The following is a 14,844-nucleotide window of genomic DNA, read 5'->3' as shown; positions in this document are numbered from 1 at the left end:
TTTTGGATATTAGCATCAGATTATGTCAAAAGTTACAAGTCATTGGGGAAAAAAAAGTGTTTCCATATTATTTATAAACGAAACCACTAACAGCAATGAACAAAGTCCTTTACTCAGTCTTTTATCAGTTTCAAAGACTCCAATTCAATTTAGCAGAATTAATTGGCACTGCTTGAGGTAATAGTCTTTCATCAGGGTAAGATTTTATTTCCTATCAAAAGTTACCATTGTCCTGTTAAGATGTCATGGTAAACCAGAATGCTAGGGCAGAATTTTAAGCCAACAGCCCAGCATAATCATGATGATACTAACCCAGGAAAGGTCTCTGCTGACAGATGTCATCTCATCTGGGGTTCTGGGGCAGTCAAGAGTTATCAGGCTGGAGACCAATTATAATGCTGCTCATGTACACAGGACCTCAGTTGTTGCACATACTCTGCATCCCCACTGCATAGCCTAAATAGCATTAAAAGGATCACTACAGGCACTCCATGAAAGGTCTCTTATTATTTTCTTTTCCTGGTCTAGTCCTGGAAATCCAGCCTCCTGCCAATCCTTTCAGGAAGCCTCTGTGGGATTTCCTCCTCCTCCTTCATCTGCTGGCCAGCTCAGTCTCAGAGCTGGCTAAATCCCGGGTCTCCACAATCAATAAGCTTCCTCAAAGTGCTAGCTTGGTGTCCTTCCATTGAAAACAACGTAAATGAGACCAAAACCCAATTGTGCAGCTCAAGTGAAAATCAGCACCATTTTGTGTGCATTCATCCTGGGAAAATGAGAGCTGGAAACCTACTTCCCATTTGTTGTTGTATTGCTATAACTGCCTGCCTCATGAAAGGACAAGCTAGAAATTCCTGGGGCAACTCCAGTTGTTTACAGAGATGCTAATTTTCAGATTCTTTGCAGCAAAGATAACCTTCAAAGTCCTACTTTTGACTCAAATCCCAATGTATCCTCAAAACACAGAATCCTTTTGTAGGAACTCAGCACTTTCATTCAGTGTGCTGATTCACACTCAAAGGAATAGAGAGTTCACTAACCAGCTGCTTATTTATTCCCATTGGAGGTTATGTCATTTTGAAGGTGGTGCAGTCATTAGTCATCTCATGACTACTTTTACTATACAGCATTTTGCCAGTTCTTTCAGCTTTGAGTCAATTATTTGTATAAAGAGGTTTAACAATTTCTTATCTACTGAAATAATGGATTCATCGGCATCCTACTTAAAACACAGTGAGCAGTCTTTGATCTGGAATAAATTTCAGTGCAAGAATATACAAAGATGGAGCAGGTTTTACAAATTTCATTCTATACACAATGGCAACATACAACTTTTAACAAATAAATAGTGTTAGTCAAAGTCCAAACTCTAACAATCACTTATCCAAAAAATATTCTCCTGAATATTTCCCTTGGTTTAAATTCTAAAGAATCCTTCGTTGCTTGCCTTTGTACAGTCTGAAACATAATGACATGCTATAACTGGGTAACTGAAACTGTAACATGTTCTTCAAATGGGGCACATAGCAACAACCCAAAATGATTTTTATTTACATTATGTGTTCTGTAATGCCACACTGTATTTTAGTTGCTTTGTTGCCATAGCGAGCCATGTTTTCTTTACACAAGAGAACCTGATAGATCTCCCTTTTGATTAAAACTGTGCTATTTAATGCACACCAATAAAGATAGGAAAGACAAAGAATAGGAAAAAAAATTAGAAAAAGGCAGAAGAAAGAAAGAGGGTGAAGGACCAGTCAGAAGAACAGGCTTGCAGGAAAGACAGCTGTATGCTTTACAGGACCCAGTTTAACATCACTTCTAAAAGATGGAATGCAGCATGCACTCAGTGCTTAAGAGGAACATCTTCCTAGGTTATGCACTTAAATCTCTAAAGCAGGGCTTGAATTTTCTGGCTCAGAAAGAAAAAAAAACTACTGAATCAAGGTTACACACTAATGTCTTTCTTTGGCAATATAAGACAAAATAAAATTAGATTTGTCAGTTTCAAACTCCACCAGATGGATTATTTAACTTGTGTTCACAAAATGCTTTTTAGTTTTTGTCATTGGGTGGAATAAGAATACCGATTCATGACAAATTTTATGCAGCATGTCACAAGCATTTATCTCCCCTTCTTTTAAAAAAGAATCCAGCTTTCCAGTGCATATTATGTTATTTAAACAACAGACTTCCTCTGGACTAATAGAGCTTAGAGACTCAGGTGTACACCAAAGTGGCTTGTTGACATATCAATTTTTTAAAGATGTTTTAGAACTACTTGTCCAGCTTCTTCTTTTACACTGTAAATTGAATTTCACCATTTGTGGCCAGGCATAACGTACAGATTTAACAAAATACTTTTTAGACAACATAATGAAGAGAAATAGAGAAGGCTTTAATTGTAAAGTACTGTAATTGAAACAGGATGAAGAGTTTCAGTGTTTTACAAGCATTATTGATTCAAGTTGAAAACCCACAGTGGAGTTGAAGGAAAGAAGCACCAGTTAATTTGTCTCCATCAAGAACAGGAACAACCCAGTGAGAGAAGCTTTTAGAAGAGAGGAAAATATGTATTAGAATTTAATAAGTGGATTAGATTTCTTGTGACCCAAAATATTAGTATGACAGAAGGCTAGTTGAAGTGACGTAATACAATACCTACAGTAACTTCCTGAAAAGACTGTCAGATCCTCAAGAAGCCAATTCTAATTTCTGTAGCAGATTAGCATCTCCTTAATAGATATAGTCCTATGAGAGCAGAAACCTTATTCTTTTTCAGAAGGCACAGTTAGTGTATCAGGGATCGAAAGTATAGAGAAAAATAAATGATTTCAGATAGACCCTAAATCTGCTGTGTCTGCAGTATCCCTGCTTTCCCTTGCTGACTCTAATAGGTCCAAGGACTCTGGTTTGAAAATCTGTCCTGCACTATGTGTTTTAAAATTCTCTACTGCAAACTTTGGTGGGACCAGACATGGCACAAAGTGGAATATTGTTCTTGCGAGCTCACAGAAGAAAATGACAGTAGCTGACTTAAAGATTTATTCATGCAACATGAAAGCAACTTACAAGTAACAGTTTTTCTTTGTGATAATGGTGAAGGACCCATTTTCCACCTCCTTGTGTACACTTGTGTTACCATCTGATAAGTAAATGAGGTTCGGAGTCAAGCCCAACTGTTCACCCACTTCACTGACACCAAGGCGCTGGAAACAAAGTTCTCCTTTACGCAGCTGCACATGGTATCTGAAACAAGGATTCAGTAAAGATGTGGAAGGTGAAACAATTTTCTCCTTTAAATTAAATGCAAAAGATTATTTTAGGTATATTGGAATCTTCACTTGAACCACTAGCTACTGGATAGCTTACAATCAATAATTGAAATTCAGTTTTTGCTCCACAAACCTGATAAAGCAGTTTAAGTCTGGAGAATTGGAATTCAGCGTTGAACAAGAATTAACTTAAAAATCTTCAATTAACTGATTTTGAAATACAAGAGCGGATAAATGCTTTGGGGAAAGTTTGAGGTAGAAGCTAGGTATTCAAACAGCCTTTTTTTTAGGTTTCTTCATAAGCTCTCAAATTGGTTAATCATAAAACAAGACAAAAAATCTTTCTGCCTCAAGAGAGTCATTATTCTCTTTTTCTGGGGCACATTTAGGTAACTAGACCAGCTCATCTGCAGAAATATATTCAAGGAACATGGTCAGTTGTAAACCGTACCATCCTTAAGTTCTTCTGCTATCCATGCATGATCAGTGCCTCAAATCTATTTACCTGGCCGAGGCCCATGTCTTGTAATACGCTTATCAAATGAAAATTTAGCAATAAAAACAGAAACTATTGGAAATACTCAGCAGGTTGGCAGTATTTGTGGAAAGAGAATCAGAGTTAACATTTTAGGTTGAAAGTGACCAGAACTGTGGTTCAGGAAGAAGGCCGACATCTTACAGCCATCTGTGTGGACAGATCTGTCACAAGAACAAATACCATAAAAGTGGATGAACCGACAGAATGGGATGGAATCCTGACAGGAGACATAATGGAAAGAAGCATGAGAGGTGTGAGATTCTGTGGACCTCTATTGGACGTTTGTTGCTAACCTGCCCCATAAGATAGGGATGGAGATGGAGAGATCCAAAAATGGACCATATAAAGATGAGAATAGATTGGGACCAGGGAATTGGAAGGAGGACATCAGGGATGTGATAGATGTATATATATGGTATGGGACAAAACCAGGGAAGAAAGGGGAAAAAAAAACTACTGATGCTGGAATGCCAGAAACACTGAGCAGGTCAGGTAACATTTGTGGAAAGAGATGCAGAATGGTCTTTGAGCTGAAAGACTCTTTTTCTCTTTCCATGGAGAAAGGATGGAGTCAAAATGGGAAGAAATAAAATGGACAGCGAGTTTGGTGGGGTGAGAACAGGCTGCCCAAACAGTCCAGTTTATGGGTCTTGGGCAGAAGCAGGCTGTGCTAGGCTGGGAGACAATGGTCTGATGTCCAGTGGTGAGGTCATGGCACAAAGCAGACATGAGGATGCGCGTGAGCGCTGATGTCTGGCCTCTGAAAGATCAAGGTCAATTCATCAGACCATAACATCATCACCCTCATTGACAGGTTTAATATTAACATTTAAAATCTAGCAATCCCAAACATGAAACCTCCATTTGTCCAAGCATCCCACATATTCTTTGGAGGGAATTCTATCTTTCTACTACTCTTTATGCAAAAAGGATTCTTCACTTAGTTCCTCAACAGCCTAGCTCTAATTTTAAGATTATATCCCCTCAAAATTGATTGCCCAACCAAAGGAAAACATCTATCTGTAATACCTTCTGAATATTTTTATCATTCTGAAACACTCTGTTAGATAATCCTCAATCTTCTCAGTTCAACAGATTATAAGCCAAGTTCTTTTAGTGCAAGCACTTCACTCTTCTGTTTCACATTTGGCATACAAATTTTCCACAGGTCTAAGCCAGGACTGATCAATGACAGCACCTATATTGGTTCCAATGATCCACAGAAGCTTTTTTACCATTCAACATAGATGAACACATTTTTAAAGAGTGTGTCAAGTTAAATATGCCTGTCTGCTGCAAACAAATAATATGGAGAGGGGGTAAGGGAAGAACAATTTTTCTGAAGCCGTAGAAAATCAAAGCAATGACTTTTTTCAGGAATCCTGTTACATGAGAACTCCTGTGCCCAGCTCAATTAAACTCCAACCACCGAGACAAATTTGCTTAACCCTTAATGTGATACTGATGCTAACAAATGCAATTTAGTCACCAATGTCATTTCCTACAAAGCTGTGAAATAATACAGATTATAATTATACCCTTGGTAAAGTAATTTTTCAAAACGTTTAAAATACCTTTGCTAATTGTTCAACTCAGTAAATGAGGTACCCATGTTTTGGAACGTGCACTATAATCTTTTTAAATATTGTACAAACACACTGGCTTTAAATACAAAATGCTGAGAAGCACATTGCAACACAGCAGTGCCATATGTTAGTGCCCTCTTTCCTGTTAATGCAAAATTATGAATGGTTGATAGCAGAACACCGAGAATTGATTTTGTCCATGTTTTTCCACACAAGCTGCACCGCTGCTCATCATGCACATTGCACTCCACCAAGTTATGGATCTTATCTATGACACTTGATGAATTCAGATCAACTCAAGCCTAATTTTTGAATATTAAATCTAATGCACAAGTGTTCAATTTATAACTCGAAATTCTGATTGAGCATCACTTGAAACCATAAAAATTGTCATTGACAAATCACATAAATATCACACTTTAGAATGCCTCTTATATAATGAATTACCATTTACTACCAGGGCCACCATCAGAAAGAAGGAGAAAAGGTAGTGTTCATTTGCACTATAAAGTAACACCAAATTAGGGCATTGCATACAGCCCAAAGTTTCTACATTAGCATCATATGTAAACCCCCATCGTTTAAACAAGAAGTCTAAAATAAAACAATTAGCATTGCAAATGCTATCAAGAGCCTAGGTATCTTCAGTGCAAGTTAACGCTCACAAAATTATTAAAATATTTCAAAATTTTACAAATAAAATTCAATAAGATTGTCGGAAAGCAATCTCTACATATACAGATGAGTTCTAGGGAACAGATCAGATTAGCTTGACTAGAACTGGCTGTTGCAAGAGGTAATACAAGTATCTACATAACTTTCAAGGGGAAAAAGGATACAGAAAAGGCATTTCAGTCTGACATTTTGGTGAATTATTGATTATAGCTGGCTAATAATTACTCCTTGCTATACAGCATTGCTTTTGGCTCAGAAATACAGCTGTTCCAAGTAGAATTAAGTATGTATATTTTGCATGGTGTCAACTTAAAGAACAGAAATCATAATGTAAACTCCCAGAGCAAGGCTTATGTTTGTTATTGTTGAAAGTGTTATGTTTGTTCTTCATCAAGAGACAAACTTTGCGTGGGTTTAACATCTGAACATTTTATTAACCAACACCAGACTGGCTTGCTTTCCCTCTCTTTTCACAGCCACTTCCTATTCCCCCATGTGACCCCTTGCATTGCCTACTGGGAACTGTAGTTACACAGAAACATAGAAAACCTACAGCACAATTCAGGCCCTTCGGCCCACAAAGCTGTGCCAAACATGTACATACCTTAGAAATTACTAGGCTTACCCATAGCCCTCTATTTTACTCAGCTCCATGTACCTATCCAAAAGTCTCTTAAAAGACCCTATCGTATCCGCCTCCACCACCGTTGCCGGAAGCCCACTCCACACACTCACCACTCTCTGAGTAAGAAACTTACCCCTGACATCTCCTCTATACCTACTCCCCAGCACCTTAAACCTGTGTCCTCTTGTGGCAACCATTTCAGCCCTGGGGAAAAGCCTCTGACTATCCACCTGATCAATGCCTCTCATCATCTTATACATATCTATCAGGTCCCCACTCATCCTCTGTCGCTCCAAGGAGAAAAGGCCGAGTTCCCTCAACCTGTTTTCATAAGGCATGCTCCCCAATCCAGGCAGCATCCTTGTAAATCTCTTCTGCACCCTTTCTATGGCTTCCACATCCTTCCTGTAGTGAGGTGACCAGAACTGAGCACAGTACTCCAAGTGGGGACTGACCAGGGTCCTATATAGCTGCAACATTACCTCTTTGCTCCTAAATTCAATTCCACAATTGAAGAAGGACAATATGCCTTCTTAACCACTGTGCAGCTGCTTTGAGCGTCCTGTGGACTCGGACCCCAAGATCCCTCTGATCCTCCACACTGCCAAGCGTCTTACCATTAATACTATATTCTGCCATCATATTTGTCCTACCAAAATGAACCACTTCACACTTATCTGGGTTGAACTCCATCTGCCACTTATCAGCTCAGTTTTGCATCCTATCTATGTCCCGCTGTAATCTCTGACAGCCCTCCACACTATCCACAACACCCCCAACCTTTGTGTCATCAGCAAACTTACTAACCCATTCCTCCACTTCCTCATCCAGGTCGTTTATAAAAATCACGAAGAGTAAGGGTTCTAGAACAGATCCCTGAGGCACACCACTGGTCACCAACCTCCATGCAGAATATGACCCATCAACAACCACCCTTTGCCTTCTGCGGGCCAGGCAGTTCGGGATCCACAAAGCAATATCCCCTTGGATCCCATGTCTCCTTACTTTCTCCATAAGCCTTGCATGGGGTATCTTATCAAATGCCTTGCTGAAATCCATATACACTACATCTACTGCTTTTCCTTCATTAATGTGTTTCGTCACTTCCTCAAAAAATTCAATCAGTCTCGTAAGGCAGGACCTACCCTTGACAAAGCCATGCTGACTATTTCTAATCATATTATACCTATCCAAATATTTATAGGTCCTGCCTCTCAGGATCTTCTCCATCAACTTACCAACCACTGAAGTAAGACTCACTGGGCTATAATTTTCTGGGCTATCTCTACTCCCTTTCTTGAATAAGGGAACAACATCCGCAACCTCCAATCCTCTGGAACCTCTCCCGTCCCCACTGATAATGCAAAGATCATCACCAGAGGCTCCACAATCTCCTCGCTCGCCTCCCACAGCAGCCTGGGGTACATCTCATCCGGTCCCGGCGACTTATCCACTTGATGTTTTCCAAAAGCTCCAGCACCTCCTCTTTCTTAATATCTACATGCTCAAGCTTTTCAGTCTGCTGCAAGTCCTCAGTACAATCACCAAGATCTTTTTCCATAGTGAATACTTATGTAAAGTATTCATTAAGTACCTCTGCTATTTCTTCTGGATCCATAAACACTTTCCCACTGATGCACTTGATAGGTCCTATTCTTTCACATCTTATCCTCTTGCTCTTCATATACTTATAGAATGCCCTGGGGTTTTCCTTAATGCTGCCCGCCAAGGCCTTCTCATGCCCTCTTCTGGCTCTCCTAATTTCCTTCTTAAGCTCCTTCTTGTTAGCCTTATACTCTTCCACATCTCTAACATTACCTAGCTCTCTGAACCTTTTGTAAGCTTTTCTTTTCCTTTTGACTAGATTTATTACCACCTTTGTGCACCACGATTCCGGTATCCTATCGTAACTTCCCTGTCTCAATGGAACATGCCTATGCAGAACTCCACAGAAATATCCCCGGAATATTTGCCATATGTCTTCTCTACTTTTCCCTGAGAACATCTGTTCCCAATTTAAGCTTCCAATTTCCTGCCTGAGCCTCATAATTTCCTTTACTCCAGCTAAATGCATTTCTAATCTGTCTGTTCCTATCTCTCTCCAATGCTATTATAAAGGAGATAGTGATCGTAATTCTATCTCCAAAATGCTCTCCCACTGAGAGGTCTGCCACCTGACCAGGTTCATTTCCCAATACCAAATCAAGCACAGCCTCTCCTCTTGTAGGCTTATCATAGAATCATAGAACAGTACAGCACAATACAGGCCCTTCGGCCCACAATGTTGTGCTGACCTTTAAACCTCACCTAAGAGTATCCAACCCCTTCCTCCCGCATATCCCTCTATTTTAAATTCCTCCATATGCTCATCTAGCAGTCTCTTGAATTTGACCAATGTACCTGCCTCCACCACCGCCCCACACAGCGCATTCCATGCCCCAACGACTCTCTGGGTAAAAAATCTTCCTCTGATATCTCCCCTGAACTTCCCACCCATTACTTTATAGCCATGCCCTCTTTAAAGGTAAAGGTAAGGTAAGATCTTTATTAGTCACACGTACATCGAAACTCACAGTGAAATGCATCTTTTGCGTGGAGTGTTCTGGGGGCAGCCCACAAGTGTCGCCACTCTTCCAGCGCCAACATAGCATGCCCACAACTTCTTAACCTGTACGTCTTTGGAATGTGGGAGGAAACCGGAGCACCCGGAGAAAACCCATGCAGACACGGGGAGAACGTACAAACTCCTTACAGACAGCAGCGGGAATTGAACCCAGGTCGCTGGTGCTGTAATAGTGTTATGCTAACTGCTACACTACTGTGCCTGTATTGAGCATTGGTACCCTGGGAAAGAGGCGCTGGCTGTCTTCTCTATATATTCCCCTTAATATTTTGTACACCTCTATCATTTCTCCCCTCATCCTCCTTCTCTCCAGAGAGTAAAGCCCGAGCTCCCTTAGTCTCTCCTCATAATGTGTACTTTCTAGACCAGGCAGCATCCTGGTAAATCTCCTCTGTACCCTTTCCAATGCTTCCACATCCTTCCTATAATGAGGCGACCAGAACTGGACACAGTACTCCAAGTGTGGTCTAAGCAGAGTTTTGTAGAGCTACATTATTACCTTGCGGCTCTTAAACTCGATCCCACGACTTAAGAAAGCTTATGGGATGTTAGCATTCATAACTACCCTATCCGCCTGTGAGGCATCTTTCAGGGATCTGTGGATATGAACCCCCAGATCCCTCTGCTCCTCCACACTACCCAGAATCCTGCCATTAACTGTGTACTCCGCCTTGGAGTTTATCCTTCCAAAGTGTACCACCTCACACTTCTCTGGATTGAACTCCATCTGCCACTTCTCAGCCCAGCTCTGCATCCTATCAATGTCCCTCTGCAATCTTCTAAAATCCTCCACACTATCCACAACACCACCAACCTTTGTGTCATCTGCAAACTTGCTAACCCACCCTTCTACCACCTCATCCAAGTCATTAATAAAAATCACGAAAAGTAGAGGTCCCAAAACCAATCCTTGTGGGACACCACTAGTCACAGCCCTCCAATCTGAATGCACTCCCTCTGCTTTCTACAGGCAAGCCAATTCTGAATCCACTCGGCCAAGCTTCCCTGGATCCCATGCCCTCTGACCTTCTGAAGAAGCCTACCATGTGGAACCTTGTCAAATGCCTTATTAAAATCCATGAAGACCACATCTACTACACTACCCTCATCAATCTTCCTGGTCACCTCCTCAAAGAACTCTATCAGGCTTGTGAGACATGATCCGCCCTTCACAAAGCCATGCTGGCTGTCCCTGATCAGACCATGTTTCTCTAAATGCCCACAGGTACTATCTCTAAGAATCCTTTCCAACAGCTTGCCCACCACAGACGTAAGGCTCACTGGTCTATAATTCCCTGGACTATCCCTACTACCTTTTTTGAATAAGGGGACAACATTCGCCACCCTCCAATCCTTCGGTACCATCCCCGTGGACAACGAGGACTCAAAGATCCTAGCCAACGGTTCCGCAATCTCCTACCTCGCTTCACAGAGCAGCCTGGGGAATATTCCATCAGGCCCCAGGGACTTATCTGTCCTAATATTTTCTAACAGCTCCAACACATCCTCTCTCTTGATATCAACATGCTCTAGAACATTAACCTTACCAACACTGTCCTCAGCATCATCAAGGCCCCTCTCCTTGGTGAATACTGAAGAGAAGTATTCATTCAGGACCTCACCCACTTCCACAGCTTCCAGGCACATATTCCCACCTTTGTCTCTAATCCGACCTACCTTTACTCTCGTCATCCTTCTGCTCTTCATATAAGAGAAAAATGCCTTGGGATTTTCCTTAACCCTACTCGCCAAGGCCTTTTCATGTTCCCTTTTTGCTCTCCTCAGCCCCTTCTTAAGTTCCTTCCTTGCTACCCTATATTCCCCATGACCCCTATCTGATCCTTGCTGTCTACACCTTATGTATGCTGCCTTCTTCCTCCTAACTAGATGTTCCACCTCTCTTGTCACCCATGGTTCCTTCACCCTGCCATTCCTTCTCTGCCTTACCAGGACAAATTTATCCCTAACATCCTGCAGGAGATCCATGAACAATGACGACATCTCCATAGTACATTTCTGTTCAAAAATGTCATCCCAATTTACACTTGCAAGTTCTAGCCTTATGGCCTCGTAATTTGCTCTTCCCCAATTAAATATCTTCCTGTATTATCTACATATTGTGTCAAGAAACCTTCCTGAACACACTTGACAAACTCCACCCCATCTAAATCCCTTGCTATATGGAGATGCCAATCGATAATTGGGAAATTAAAATCTCCCATCACAACAAGTCTGTTATTATCACACCTTTCTAGGATCTGTTTCCCTATCTGCTCCTCGATATCCCTGTTACTATTGGGTGGCCTATAAAAAACACCCAGTAAAGTTATTGACCACTTCCTGTTCCTAACCTCCACCCACAGAGACTCTGTAGACAATCCCTCCGTGACGTCCACCATTTTTGCAGCTGTGAAACTATCTCAGATTCGCACTTGATCCCCAGGCTTCAGGGCTGGTAGTCTTTTTGCTGCCTTGTCATGGTTCTGTTTCTGTTTTACTTTCCCTTCCTCTTTAGCCTGTTTGTCCTTGTTTGCTCCTTCAGGTGTCAACAGGTTTTCATGTATTGGAAGGTTAGCGCGTATGGGTCAACCCATCAGCATTTAGGCTGGTGAAAGGCCATTCTGCAGTGGCACACTTCTGTAAATCACTTCGGCTCTGCATGCCCAATAATCCCAAATACACATTGGACAGTCATCCGTTGCCGCTGGCCATCCTTTCCATATTGTATCATTGAGTACTTTCATCGTTTCATCTGCCTCTGCTGCTTTCCTAATCTGCTCTTTTCTATCGGAGTTACTGGAAGAGACGTGACAATCATGTCAACATAGGCCTGTATATCTGCATTAAATTGTTGGTCTCTCTTTTCTGTCTTGTCGACTGCTCGAGACAGAGCATCAGCAGCAAACATATACTTTCCCGGTGTGTAGATCATCTTCACATCATATTTCTGCAGCCTTATCAACATGTGCTGTATCCTCATGGGATTCAGTGGTTTGGACATAATTGAGACCAATGGTTATGGTGTGTCTCCACTTCAATAGCTTGCCCATAGATGTACTGATGGATAATCACATGCATATGTACTGGTGAGAAGCTCTTTCTATATCTATTCATAGTTGGCTTCCGCACTTGTTAAAGCCCTTGATACATAGGCCACAGGATGCCATGTGCCATCATGCTGCAGCAGTAATAGTGATCCAAGGCCATGCCGGGACGCATCCGCTGACATCCTGATACACCTTTCCGGATCATAAAACGGGATCTTCAGTTAGGACCCTTTTCAACGTCTGGAAACACTCTCCTTGCTCATGAGACCAAATCCATTCATTTTGTTGCTCAAGGATTGACCGAAGTGGTGCTGACATTGTTGACAGTCGTGGGATGAACTTAGCCTGGTAAGTCACCATCCCTAAGAAATGTCTCACCTCCTCTTTGTTTTGGGGCCACTCCATATTTTCAATGGCCAACGTCTTTCTTGGGTCAGGCTTCACTCCCTCTTCAGATATGACATCTCCTTAACACCAAACTCACATTTCTCTTTGTTTAATTTCAAATTGACATTCCTTGTCATGTCAAGCACTTGTCTCAGTCGAGTATCATGTTCCTCCTTGGTGGACCCCCAGACGATGATGTCATCCATCATGGTTTCGACACCAGGTATGCCCTCAAAAATCATGTAGATGATTTTATGGTAGACTTTTGGTGCAGACAAGATCCCATGTGGCAGCCGAAGATAGCGATATCTTCCCTGTGGTGTGTTAAAAGTACACAGTCTCGAACTTGCCTCATCAAGCTTCATCTGCCAAAACCCAGATGATGCATCGAGCTTGCTGAACCATTTGGCATCTGAAAACCAGGACATGATCTCCTCCTGTGTTGGCAATTTAAAATGCTCTCTCTTGATGGCTTTATTGAGATCTCTTGGGTCTAGACATATCTGCAATGCTCCATTTATCTTTTGCACAATGACCAGTGAACTCACCCAATCTGTTGGTTCTTCAATCTTCTGTATGACATGCGTCAGTTCCATGCGTGCTAGTTCTTGTTTAAGTTTATCTCTAAGTTGAGACAGGATTTCCCTCCATGCGTGGACAACAGGAGCCACTGCCTCATCCATGTGAATTTTGCGTACACGAGCTAAGCATCCGAGCCCCTCAAAGACATCTGCATACTCTTCCTTGAGTGTTGTGTGGTCATCTTTGGTATGTGAAGCTACTATGAAAACTCTTTTCTCTAGGTTAAGCTTTTCACATGCACTCAGACCTAATATTGGCTCTCTTCTACAATCAGTAGCTGTGATTTTAAGTGCTGCCCTTTGTGCTTAAAGGTCACCATACAGCCCCCTTTTACTGGAACTTTCTCTCCAGTGTAGCATGTCACTTTTAACTTCACAGGGTAAATCTTACTCTTTACTGTGAGAGTATTATAATCATTCATGGATAACAGATTCACCTGAGCTCCGGTGTCAAGCTTGAATGGAATTACTGTCTCAGTCACAGTTACTGGAACAATCCATTCTGTTTTACCAGCAGCCACAGTCTGTACAGAATCCACAAAGAATTCCTCCATTTCCTCATCAACTGTGTGCACCTTTCTCTTGTTAGCCCCAGCTTTGCAGCACCTTGCAAAGTGATTCTTCTTCCCACAGCTATTGCAGGACTTCCCATAAGCAGGACACATCTTTGGAATGTGTCTACCTCCAAATCTGATGCATTTGCTGTTTGAGCCTTCCTCCTTGCTTTGCTGTTACTTTCAGAAATGCCTTGTGTGCTGTTTCTCTGTTTTCACAGCATGTTTGCCCTATGCAGCTCCTTAGCTTGTGCTCATGTGGTTTCTGCTGACCTACACATATTCACTGCCTTTTCCAGGGTCAAATCTTTTTCATGCAACAGTCTTTCTCTGAGTCCATTATCTGGAATTCCACAAACTATTCTGTCTTTAACTAGTGAGTTTCTCAAATCTCCAAATTTACAGGACTTACTCAGTGTGTGAAGCTCAGCTAAGTATTGGTCAAAGCTAACACCTTGTTTCTGGTCACAGGAAAAAAAATGTATATCTCTTGAATGTGATATTTTTACTGGGGATAAAATACTCAAACTTTTTCATCAAAGTGCCCAACTCAAAAGCTGTCTCATCAATTTGAAAGCTGTTATAGATGGTCAAAGTATCTTCGTCAATCACGTGCAGAAAAATAGACGCTTTCAATTTTTCATTATTCCTTCCTGCTCCACTAGCATCTAAATATATGTTGAATTGCTTTTTGAAGCATTTCAAATTATCGGTTCGATTGCCAGTGAGAGGACTGCATAGCTTATCGATAATGGGAACTCTCGGCATCTCACCTGAATTTCTCTTGGCAAATACGGTGACTGCCAAAACCTCAGAAACAATGTGCTCCCTCGCCACACCAGCCAGCTTTTTCTCTGTCTCGTTACAGTTTTGTTTTCATACTCACTGAGTCTCTTTCTCAATTGCACACAGTAGTCATCTACTCTCCCTGTTCGGACCTCACACCAACTTCTGAC

At 41.6% G+C, this 14,844-nt stretch overlaps 1 protein-coding gene across 1 annotated transcript in view; it reads right to left on the bottom strand.

The window, feature by feature from the left end:
- LOC127578860 (protein diaphanous homolog 3) overlaps positions 1–14,844 on the bottom strand; it is a 111,273-nt gene that overhangs the window by 68,007 nt on the left and 28,422 nt on the right. The window contains exon 7 of the mRNA XM_052031380.1: positions 3,070–3,246. Within this exon, the coding sequence (XP_051887340.1) occupies positions 3,070–3,246 (177 nt within the window). The remainder of the gene's footprint in view (positions 1–3,069; positions 3,247–14,844) is intronic.

Source organism: Pristis pectinata, chromosome 16 (assembly GCF_009764475.1).
Source record: "Pristis pectinata isolate sPriPec2 chromosome 16, sPriPec2.1.pri, whole genome shotgun sequence".
Taxonomy (NCBI): domain Eukaryota; kingdom Metazoa; phylum Chordata; class Chondrichthyes; order Rhinopristiformes; family Pristidae; genus Pristis; species Pristis pectinata.
This window is presented reverse-complemented; position numbering and strand designations above follow the sequence as displayed.